The 12,076-nt window shown below is 39.1% G+C and overlaps 1 protein-coding gene across 2 annotated transcripts in view; it reads left to right on the top strand.

Annotated features, from left to right (window-relative positions):
• Positions 1-12,076, top strand: part of Fzd3 (frizzled class receptor 3) — a 52,249-nt gene that overhangs the window by 21,257 nt on the left and 18,916 nt on the right. For both annotated transcript variants that reach the window (XM_048330357.1, XM_048330356.1), the window contains exons 3-4: positions 1,790-1,986; positions 4,858-5,875. In XM_048330357.1, coding sequence (XP_048186314.1) covers positions 1,790-1,986; positions 4,858-5,875 — 1,215 coding nt within the window. The remainder of the gene's footprint in view (positions 1-1,789; positions 1,987-4,857; positions 5,876-12,076) is intronic.

Genomic DNA, 12,076 nt, shown 5'->3' with positions numbered 1-12,076 from the left:
TTGCCTTAATATCAAGTTATAGTGTAAGCTGTATTTACAATATTTGGTTTCAGAACTCCCTCCCTTCCCTCCCTCCCTCCCTCCCTCCCTCCCTCCCTCCCTCCCTCCCTCCCTCCCTCCCTCCCTCCCTTCCTTCCTTCCTTCCTTCCTTCCTCCCTTCGTTCTTGTAATGGGGCTTGAACTGTGATCCTCAGATCTCAGCCTCCTGAGTAGCTAAGATTACAGGTGTGAGCCACCAGTGCCTGGTAATTTGATTTCCAATTAGAACACTGCTTACAAGTTTGGTTTTTTAAATGTGAAATGTATGAGAAACTTAGCCAAAGGTGAGAGGCTTTTCTCTCACCAAGCCCTCTGAATAGCTACTCCCTCTCCTGCCCTCCTTTCACTGCCTCTTTTTTTTTTTTTTTTTTTTTTTGGCCAGTCCTGGGCCTTGGACTCAGGGCCTGAGCACTGTCCCTGGCTTCTTCCTGCTCAAGGCTAGCACTCTGCCACTTGAGCCACAGCGCCGCTTCTGGCCGTTTTCTGTATATGTGGTGCTGGGGAATCGATCCTAGGGCCTCGTGTATCCGAGGCAGGCACTCTTGCCACTAGGCTATATCCCCAGCCCTCACTGCCTCTTTTTGATGCACATGAATTGAAGAAAATGTAAGAATGAACATAAAGAAAATCAAACCCTTTTGATCCCACCACCAATGAGTAAAGCAATGAATAAATTACCTTTTTGAGCCTTAGTGCCTATGCTTTGTGGCTTTTTCTTGGGTTATGTTATTGTTTCACATTATTATTAGTGGTTCTCAGACTATTCATTAATATCATCAGTAACACTTAAAACATGCAGAGAGATCTGAGACAAACCTTACACTTAACCAAATCCCAGTCTTTAGGGCTAGAGCTGAGAGGGTATTATTATTATTATTTTTTTTTTTTTTTTTTTGCCAGTCCTGGGCCTTGGACTCAGGGCCTGAGCACCGTCCCTGGCTTCTTCCCGCTCAAGGCTAGCACTCTGCCACTTGAGCCACAGCGCCGCTTCTGGCCGTTTTCTGTATATGTGGTGCTGGGGAATCGAACCTAGGGCCTCGTGTATCCGAGGCAGGCACTCTTGCCACTAGGCCATATCCCCAGCCCCTGAGAGGGTATTATTTTTAAAAAGAAAAGCAAAAAACAAAAGCTCCTCTTTGGAAGTTTTTTAAAATTAAATTTTATTGACAAGGTGATGGACAGAGGGGGTACAGTTACACAATAAGGTAGTGAGTACACTTCTTGTCTTATTTGTTACACCCTCCCTCATCTTTGGAAATTTTTTCATGATCCTATTTGGAAAGTAGAGATTGCACTTTGAGGCCAGCATGGAGAAAAATTGAGATCTCATCTCAAGTAAGCCAGGTATGATGGGACATGCCTGTAATCCCAGCTATGTGGCAGACTACTGTAGGTAGGAAGCATGGTCTATGGGTGGCTGTGAGTGAAAACATGAGACCTAATCTAAAAAATAACTATGAAAAGATCATGACCTACTAGGGGCATGACTTACTTGGCGAAACACCTGCCTAGCAAGCACAAGGCCAAGTTCAAACCCTACTACTGTGTCATTTTAATAACCGGCAGAGGTTGTTTTCCTGTTTATTTTTATTTATTTATTTTGGCTTGCTACATGAAAAAAAGACATTTGAAATATTATTGAAGTGCTCGATTAGTATCCCAAGCACCACAAAAAAAGAAAAAGAAAAAAATGTAAGTATCATATATACTGGTATACAGATCTGATTACTCAATTTTAACTTTTTCCCAGCCATTCCATCCTATGGTGAATCTGGATTGCTCTCGGGATTTCCGGCCATTTCTTTGTGCACTCTACGCTCCTATTTGTATGGAATATGGCCGCGTCACGCTTCCCTGCCGCAGGCTCTGTCAGCGGGCCTACAGCGAGTGCTCGAAGCTCATGGAGATGTTTGGTGTTCCTTGGCCCGAAGATATGGAATGCAGTAGGTAGGAAAATCAGTCTTATGGATCATCTCATATGCTGCAATATATTAGAAAATTCTTGTTTTCTCCTTCATCCACTTTAAAAAACTGTTTTGAGGCTAATTGTGCGTGTGTTAGTCATTAACTTTTAATAGCAGTTTTGTATTCCCAGAATTATTTTCTAAGGAAATTGGAAGAATTAAATGAAAAAGGTAGATTTTTTTCCCGTGAAGATACTTTAATAATTATGTAATGAAGACATTCCATTGTTTTTTTTCCTTTAAAGTAGGTTATAGAAATAATAGTATTTATGAAAAGTTAGAAAATACGAAGAAGAAAATAATGATTACCTCATCATTGAGGTAATGATTGAGGTAAACATTGATTAGATGTGCTAATGACTGTGGTTGTGACCTCATTCTTTGTTTCTATCCTATGTCAGCACACCAAGTTCAAGTCTCTCTCTCTCTCTCTTTTTCCTTCCCTCCCCTCTCTCCTCTCTCTTCTCTTTTCTCTTTCTGCTCCCCCTCCCTCCTCTGTCTTTTGCAGGAATGAGCCACAGGTGCTCTGCTCTAGCCCTGTTTTTCACTGGTTTATTTTGGGATAGTATCTTGCTTCCCATCTAGGTGCATGCCCAGACTATTAGCCTCACTAATTTAGACTTACCATTGTTAGTGGAGTCCCAGGCTCATTCTACTTACGGCTTCCTTCTGTAGGAATGGACTCTTACAGACTTTTCTGTTCAGGCTGGCCTGGAACTACAGATTAAATATCAGCCTCCCATGTAGTTTTGGAGGCAAGCACTCTTGCCACTAGGCCATATTCCTAGCCTCCCATGTAGTTTTGGAATAACAGGCTCACACCACTACCTACCTAGCTATATACTGCAAAGGCGTCTTTAAAGTTTTCTTCTCTAACTGGCCTTGAACCTTAATCCTCTTGAGTTTTAGCTTCCAAAGTAGTTAGGAATATAGGTATCAGACACTGGTGGCTGGTTTGTTTCTCCTTCATTTTAAAAATAATTTTGTTTATGATCTGGTAGTATCTGGTTGAGGAATGCTGTGTCTCCAAAGGCTGAGTGGCTGGAGAGTGGAGGGGTGTTCTGTCTCTGAAGCCTCATTTATCAGGACACCCATATATGAAGGCTCTGCCTTCAAGGCTTATTCACTTCCTTGCATACCTGCTTCATAACAACACAGTGGGGGGATTAAACTTCAATACATGATTTTGCATATTCAGACCATAGCACCCACTCTTCAGCTTTATGCACCATCTCAGACTTTTGATCTCTTTTTGGTATGTGTGTGGGGAATCAGTTGTAGGCTTAAACTCACATCCTGGGTGCTGACCCTGAGTTCTTCATCTTAAGTCTAGCACTCTACCAGTTTGAGCCACGGCACCACTTCTGGTTTTCTGATGGTTAATTGGAGATGAGTTTCATAGACTTTCTTACCTGGGCTGGCTTTGAACTGTAATCCTCAAATCTCTGCCTCCTGAGTAGCTAGGATTAGAGGCCTGAGACACTACTGGCCTTTTGATCTTTTTAACCTTAATAGCCTCCTCACTGACCACATTTCTTTCTTTTTTTCTTTTTTTGTTGGTCATAGGGCTTGAACTCTGGGCCTGGGTGCTGTCCCTGAGCTCTTAGCTCAAGACTAGTGTTCTATTACTTGAGTCACAGTGCCCCTTCCGGTTTTCTGGTGGTTAATTGGAGATAAGAGTCTCATGGACTTTCCTGCCTGGGCTGGGTTTGAACCACGATCCTCAGATCTCAGCTTCTTCAGTAGCTAGGATTACAGGTGTGAGCCACCGGCACCCGGCAAGGTGACATTAAAGAGTTGTAGCCAGTAAAATAAGCAGAGAAAGGACTGTAGGTTTAACCTAGTAGTAAAGTATATAAGGCCACAAGTTTGATTCCCAGCACTGTATGAAAATAATAATAAGGGCGGGGGATATGGCCTAGTGGCAAGAGTTCTTGCCTCGTATACATGAGGCCCTGGGGTTCAATTCCCCAGCACCACATATACAGAAAATGGCCAGAAGGGGCGCTGTGGCTCAAGTGGCAGAGTGTTAGCCTTGAGCAAAAAGAAGCCAGGGACAGTGCTCAGGCCCTGAGCCCAGGTCCCTGGACTTGCCAAAAAAAAAAAAAGAAAATAATAATAAATCAGAATAGATGTGATATGGAAAGAGATGACCTAAAAACAGAGCCACTTTTAAAGATATTTAAAAGATAATATTAACACCTTGGACCATGAATTTAGGAAAGATTTCATTTTCTTTTTTAATTAGCATACATTACCTTTATGATATCTCCACACATGTAAACAAGGTATCCCAGTCATCCCCCTCCAGTGCTCTCACTCTTCCCCTCTCACTCCCCCTTCAAAAAGTGCTTCCAAAGGTGCCATTGTTATATTTTCACTTAGGCCAAGAAACTGTGTGGACTATTTTGTTCTCATTACCCCCTTCATTTGCCCTCCCTTTTCCCCAGGAAAGACTTTTAACTCCAGGTTTCAGATTTTCTTAGTAGCTCTATTCACTTATATATTTTCATACTTTGAAATCATATTCTTAAATCTTATGCCCTAAATAAATACTCTATATATGCTATTTGTAACTGATGACCGTTTTTGACTATGTTTGAATTAAGAGTACTGATGTTAAAGGTAGAACAAAATTAAGTTTAAAACTGCTTTTTGTTGTTGTTTTATCAACAACGGGAAATCTGTTTGGGTAGCTCATAAACAAGACATCACTGTTGTTTCCCACTTACCCCGTTGCCCTGCAAGGATGTAGGAATAGACAAGGTCATGGGCACTGAATCCGGAAGCACAAAATGTTAGATGCCAATAGATTTTCCTGTATGTAAAAATGGTTTCATCTGTGTCTTTGTAGGTTTCCAGATTGTGATGAGCCATATCCTCGACTCGTGGATCTGAATTTAGTGGGAGACCCCACTGAAGGAGCCCCAGTAGCCGTGCAGAGGGACTATGGTTTTTGGTGTCCCCGAGAGTTGAAAATTGATCCTGATCTTGGTTATTCATTTTTGCACGTGCGGGATTGTTCGCCACCTTGTCCAAACATGTACTTCAGGAGAGAAGAATTGTCATTTGCGCGCTACTTCATAGGATTAATTTCAATCATTTGCCTCTCTGCCACCTTGTTTACGTTTTTAACATTTTTGATTGACGTCACAAGATTCCGTTACCCTGAAAGGCCTATTATATTTTATGCTGTCTGCTACATGATGGTATCGTTAATTTTCTTCATTGGGTTTTTGCTTGAGGATCGAGTAGCCTGCAACGCATCCATCCCTGCCCAGTATAAGGCTTCCACAGTGACACAAGGATCTCATAATAAAGCCTGTACCATGCTTTTCATGGTACTCTATTTTTTCACAATGGCTGGCAGCGTATGGTGGGTAATTCTCACCATCACATGGTTTTTAGCAGCTGTGCCAAAGTGGGGTAGTGAAGCTATTGAGAAGAAAGCATTGCTGTTTCACGCCAGTGCATGGGGCATTCCTGGAACACTGACTATCATCCTTTTAGCGATGAATAAAATTGAAGGTGACAATATTAGTGGCGTGTGTTTTGTTGGCCTCTACGATGTTGATGCATTAAGATACTTTGTTCTTGCTCCCCTCTGCCTATATGTGGTAGTTGGGGTTTCTCTCCTCTTAGCCGGCATTATATCCCTAAACAGGGTGCGGATTGAGATTCCCTTAGAAAAGGAGAACCAAGATAAATTAGTGAAATTTATGATCCGGATTGGTGTCTTCAGCATTCTTTATCTCGTGCCACTCTTGGTTGTAATTGGATGCTACTTTTATGAGCAAGCTTACCGTGGCATCTGGGAAACAACTTGGATTCAAGAACGCTGCAGAGAATATCACATTCCATGTCCATATCAGGTAAGGGAAACCTCCTTATCAATTTCAGAATGTGGCATAATGAAAAGAAGGCATGTTACTCTAAAGGCTAATCTGAACTGTTTTTGACCCTTTAGCTTACACATTAAAATTTTCAAGTGAAGATAATTGACAAACATATTTAAAGTATATATTTGTTTATACAGACATCTTTAAAAGGTGATTGATAAGGCAAAGCTATAGCCTTTCAAGCAATTTATTTCTATGACCATTAAGCAGTTTATAGATTGTTCAAAAGTCAAAGTTTGTAGGGGAGGGGCTGGGAATATGGCCTAGTGGCAAGAGCACTTGCCTCCTACACATGAAGCTCTCAGTTCGATTCCCCAGCACCACATATATGGAAAACGGCCAGAAGGGGCGCTGTGGCTCAGGTGGCAGAGTGCTGGCCTTGAGCGGGAAGAAGCCAGGGAAGGTGCTCAGGCCCTGAGTCCAAGGCTCAGGACTGGCAAAAAAAAAAAAAAAAAAGTTTGTAGGGGTAAACACTGTCAACTCTGATTTTTAAAAAGGCAGTTTTGTGTGGAAATTTTACTAATGGTTGGCTTAAGAATTTATTTAAGAGAGAGTCTCTTAAGTTCTTAAACATCTTATTTGAAGCTTAGAAATGTTGAATGACTTGTTCATGCTTAGTAAATAACCAGCTGGGTTTAGTCTTAGAAAAACTGTATAGGCAAGGAAATTGCTCAGAGGAGTTTATGTTAAATATTTACCTGTCTCATCTTAATCCTTCTCTAAAATCTATGCTTCTAGCCATTAGCCTCCCTTTCCTCTTTTAAAACAAGTTTGTGGGGCTGGGAATATGGCCTAGTGGTAGAGGGCTTGCCTCACATACATGAAGCCCTGGGTTCCATTCCTCAGCACCACATATACAGAAAAACCCAGAAGTGGCGCTGTGGCTCAACTGGTAGAGTGCTAGCCTTGAGCAAAAAGAAGCCAGGGACAGTGTGCAGGTCCTGAGTTCAAGCCCCAGGACTGGCAAATAAATAAATATAAAACAAATTTGTTTAAAAAGCAGTCTAAATTGTTTTCTTCTGTTCATCATTATCATATGATATTTGCCATGCTAGTGTTTTATACTGTTAGGAATATTTAGCAATAAAACTTGACATTTTTCATACTTAAACATGGGATAAAAAATTAAACAAATGGAAAAATTCCATTCTGTAATTCACTTTTACACTTACTTGATTGATTGGGTTGATTGCAATACTTGGAATTGAACTGAAATTGTCAGGCAAGCATTCTACCACTAAGAAACATGCTCCTAGTCTCTGGGGTTTTTTTCTATACATATCTTCCTTGTATCTGAATAAGAGTTTTTGTAGGTTGGTCATCAAAACATGAAATTACTGCGTGTAGGAAATAAATGTCAGTTCAAGTGATTGTTTTCATTTACAGTCACTAGAGTACAGTGTTCCCTTTTCTCCCCATTGTGATACTCTTAGGCATTTGAGTTTTGTCCAGTTTTGAAGTGATGTTATCAGTTCTTTAGTGATTTGTGTTTCCCTTGTTGCTAATAAGATTGAGAATGTTTTTATACATTTGTTAGCCATTCTGTCTTTTGCTTATTTTTACCTTTGTCCATTGCTCCAGGTTATTTGCTTTTTGTAGCTTAATAAACTCAATCAGTATTCTTTCTTAGTTATTTGCATTGCAGATATATTCTCTGTAGCTTGTCTTTTCACTTTATTTGTGCTGCTTCGTCTTACGTGTTTCATAGAACTTTTCCTGGCTCTAAAGTTGTAAATGTGGTCTGCTAGATTTTTCTGCACTTTTTGCAATTTTCTTTTAATGCATATCAATTCTTGACATTTATTTTTTTCACTTATAGGTCCATGCCTATGTTTGTCCATATCAATAAGGCACTATTTGTCAAATCGCCTATCTGAAATATAACACATCTGTTTCAGGAGTAAGTTTCATTTTAGGGCCTTTTGTTTTGTTAGATCATTTGTTTGGCCATGTGTCAATTCCACATTTCCTCTCCTGTGGTTTTTGGAGACATTTTGACATTTTATGTGAAATTTTAGGATCAATTTTTTTTATGAAAAACACTGAAAAGATTTTAAATTGAAATTGTTTTTTATTTATAAATGAGCATAAGGAAAATTGTCCCCTATGCAATACTGAGTTTTGATATCTTTGTTTTAATTTGTACCTAGGAACAAAAAATTAGTTTTTTGTTTGTTTTTTAACAGTTGTTAGTGATATCTTACCTAAATTGGTATTAAACTGGCTGATGTAAAAAAAAAAAAATTCACTGAAGGATTTTAACTTCGATCTTATGTCAAACATCCTTGCTGATTCTTTTATTAGTTCTGATTATGTATAGATTGTCTTATTCTTGTAGACTGTTGTCTACAAGACAGAAGTGATGCAGTGGCTCAAATTGTAGAATGCTGGCCTTGAACAACAGGAGCCTAGGCTCAGAGTTCAAGCTCCATGACTGAAAGAAAAAAATAAGAATTTTAGTCCTTGCTAGATTACACAGTTGTCTCCAGAGTGATTACATAGCTGTGTCCAAAGTAAATAGAGCAAGCAAGATGGCACATACCTGTAATCTAAGCACTTGGAAGGCGAGGCAACTAGAAAAAAAGCAAAACACAAGAAAATAGTTGATTTCTGAAAAAATTAGTAAGATTGTTCTAAGTTATATTCTGAACTATTATCTTCAGTTTTTCTAAACACTGACTTTTAGTAGCACATGTTTTCTTTCATAAATGTCGCATTTTATCATGTTTCTTCTATCTAATCCAGTGCAATATGTCCCAAGAATATTGACACTAGAACTTTTGTTTCAGTAATAGAAATATGTTACCATAGCACAAGCAGCTTAACTCTGTCAAATTGACATTAGAGACATTTGCAGAATTCTAAAAAAAAAAAAAAGAAAAAGAAATATTCTTCCAGCCACACAAGACAACCCATCTGTTTATCCAGTCTTGATTCACAAAAATAGCAGAATAATGTTAAATATAATTTGTAATGATTTTAGCTTCATTTTCTGACAGAATCACAGTTCCAAAAGAAATCAGATTATTTACGAAAAGGTTGTTTCCATCATTACAGACAGTATATAATTTATAAGATTAATGTTTGCTAATAATCATATAAAGCTGTGGATATGCTGCCTATAGTTTCTAAGACTAAAGTAATTTCTCCTCAGAATTGTCTAGTTTCTGATATAAAGGAAAAAAATCAAAATTTCCTGAAAATATATTCTAAACCTCTTGTAGGAAAAAATATAGATTATTATAGAAATGTAGGATATGCTAGACATTTGTTAAAACAGTATTGTTGTGTAAAATACTGTAATGGCAATTTTGGATACATGAATTAAAACGTTACAATATGTGGCCTCTGAAACAATAGCTTAAGTTGTGAGTACAATGTATGCATTAACTGCAAATGTGCCTGTTGTACAAATGGTTCACACATTAAAAATAAACAAATTCAGTGTGCTTGTCATGATTTGCAACAGGGCACAGCAACTTTTCTATAAAAATGACAGGGTTGTGCACCAGTGGCTCATACTTGTAATCCTAGCTATCTGCAATCTGAGGATTGCAGTTCAAAGCCAGCCCAGGCAGGAAAGTGTGAGACTCATTTCCATTTAGTGACCAGAAAAGCTGGAAGTGAAGCTGTGGCAAATGTGGTAGAACACTAACCTCAAGGTGAAAAAGCTTAGGGTCAGTGCCTAGGCACTGAGTTCAAGCCCAGGACCAGCAAAGAAAGAAGAATAGAAAAGAAAAGGAAAAAGAAAGGCCCGATAGTAAATGTTTTAGGCTTTACTAGCTGTCTGGTTTCTGTTGCAAGGGATCTACTGCTCTTGTATAGCAATAGCAGCCATAAACAATAAGCACATGGAAGGAAGTATTCCAATAAAGTTTTATTTACAGAACAATCTTTGGAGGCTAGGAATATGGTTCAAGTAGTAAGGTGCTTGCCTATCAAGTTTAGGACCCTGAGTTCAAACCATAGTACTACCAAACAAACAAAAAACCTAAAACATGGTCATTGGGGTACATTTGGCCTCTAGGCTATAATGTCAATTCCTTTTTTTTTTTTTTTTTTGGCCAGTCCTAGGCTGTGAACTCAGGGCCTGAGCACTGTCCCTGGCTTCTTTTTTGCTCAAGGCTAGCACTCTGCCACTTGAGCCACAGCGCCACTTCTGGCCATTTTCTGTATATGTGGTGCTGAGGAATCGAACCCAGGGCCTCATGTATATGAGGCAAGCACTCTTGCCACTAGGCCATATCCCCAGCCCCTAATGTCAATTCTTGATTGGGGTATCAAGCATTATTCTCTACCACCTTTGATAATTCTTTCATAATAGCACCTGTGCCTTTTTTTTTTGGTCTTATATAAATGATCATAGTTGCATTCTTTTTACTACTTTTGATGATCACTGATTTATCGCATACTGAGCTTAAAAGTATTTAATATACTCTAGTACTACTACATCACTATACTAAATAATGACTTTCAGTACATCTTTATAAAGCATTAATAAAACCTAGAATAATCTTTGAAGTATCATCATACGAATTTGAAAAATAATTTCAATAGTTCATGAGAATAGCAGAATAGAAACAGTAATCATGGCCATTGTGTGGCACTTCATATCCAACAATTACTAAGTGAACTAAAAAGTCCTGGTTGTTTGGGCAGAACCTGGGTCATTTTCAAGGTCATTATTTGCTCCAGCCCTTTTTACCAATTTAGAATGACGTCATTTTCGTTCATACATAACAGTTTAACTTTATCCTCTGCTCAGTCCCTGCTTCCTGTTTCTTCACAGATGTTCCCTAACACCCCCCACTGACACTTCACCCCTGTGTCTCCTGAAGAACCTAACCTTATTCTCAAGAACAGAGATAAGCTGGATGACAGTAGCTCACACCTATAATTCTAGCCACTCAGGAGCCTGATATTGGAGGGTCTAGGTGTGAGGCGAGCCTGGGCAGAAGTTCACAGGATCCTCATCTCCACCAAGAGCTAGGCACAGTGGCAAGCGCTTGACATTCCAATGTGATTGGGAGAGTTGAGAAGCAAGGTTCCAGGCCAGTCTAGCAAGAGTTCAAGACCCCACCTGAACAGAAAAGGTGGCATGCGCCTGCCATTTCAGCTAGAGTAGGGAACATAAACAGGATCCCTGTCCAGGCTAACCTGGGCAAAGAGCAAAACCCTATCAAAAACAACTAGAACAGGCTGGGAAGGTGGCTTGGTGGTAGAGTTGCTTGCCTAGCATGCATGAAGCCCTGGGTTTGATTCCTCAGTACCACAGTACTGGAAGTAGTGCTGTGACTCAGTGGTATAGTGCTAGTCTTGATCAAAAGAAGCTCAGGCCCTGAATTCAAGCCACAGGACTAGCAAAACAAAACAAAAAACAACAATCCCAAAACAAAATTAGAACAGAAAAGGCTAGCTCAACCAGTAGAGCCACCTGCCTGGCAATTACATTGTCCTGAGTTCAAATCCCAGTCACATACTCAAAAGAACTGGATGAAGTAAATTGATTTCAAACCTACAAGTTCGTCATCAAAAAACTTGTACTAAAGGAACTTCTGAAGTCTGTATTTCAGGAATGAAGAGAATTTCAGAGGGGTCTATGAGACCCAAGAAGGAATGGTGGAGAGATGATGTTTACATATATGTCAACATGTATGTAAAGCTAATCAAGGATTGTTTCTATAAAATCGGAATAACTGTGGGTTTAGAATGCATACTAGATCTAATGGAATAAAAAAGACATGTGCATCTAGCCCAGAATTGGTTTGATGCTAACATTGTATCAGAAATCAGTTGTCTAGAACTCCTGATAAAATGCCCTCTTTCCCTGTCTCACAGTTCTTTTGTTCTTTAATTTTGTCATTCATTCTTCATTGTTGTTAGCCACTCATATTCATAAGAAATAATTCTTTTAAGACAGTAATGTCTATGTTTATGGAAAATTTTGTAAAATATTTGAAGAATGGAGTTTGTATTCATTTCTTTCTAGCAATTGAAGGAAAAGCTAGGAGTTGTAATTCAACCTTAATCTCATTCTTCCTTCACATCTTCCTTCTGAACTGTCATTATCCAGAGTTTACTCACAGATATATTCCTAAACAACCACAGCTTTAACATAAAAAAGCACAATTTTTAGCATGAAAACTTTTTGTATTTTCTGCAGCTTGTTTTTGT

This window comes from Perognathus longimembris, chromosome 21 (assembly GCF_023159225.1).
Source record: "Perognathus longimembris pacificus isolate PPM17 chromosome 21, ASM2315922v1, whole genome shotgun sequence".
NCBI classification, from domain to species: domain Eukaryota; kingdom Metazoa; phylum Chordata; class Mammalia; order Rodentia; family Heteromyidae; genus Perognathus; species Perognathus longimembris.
The sequence above is the reverse complement of the archived record's forward strand: the minus strand, read 5'-3'. Positions and strand labels throughout refer to the sequence as shown.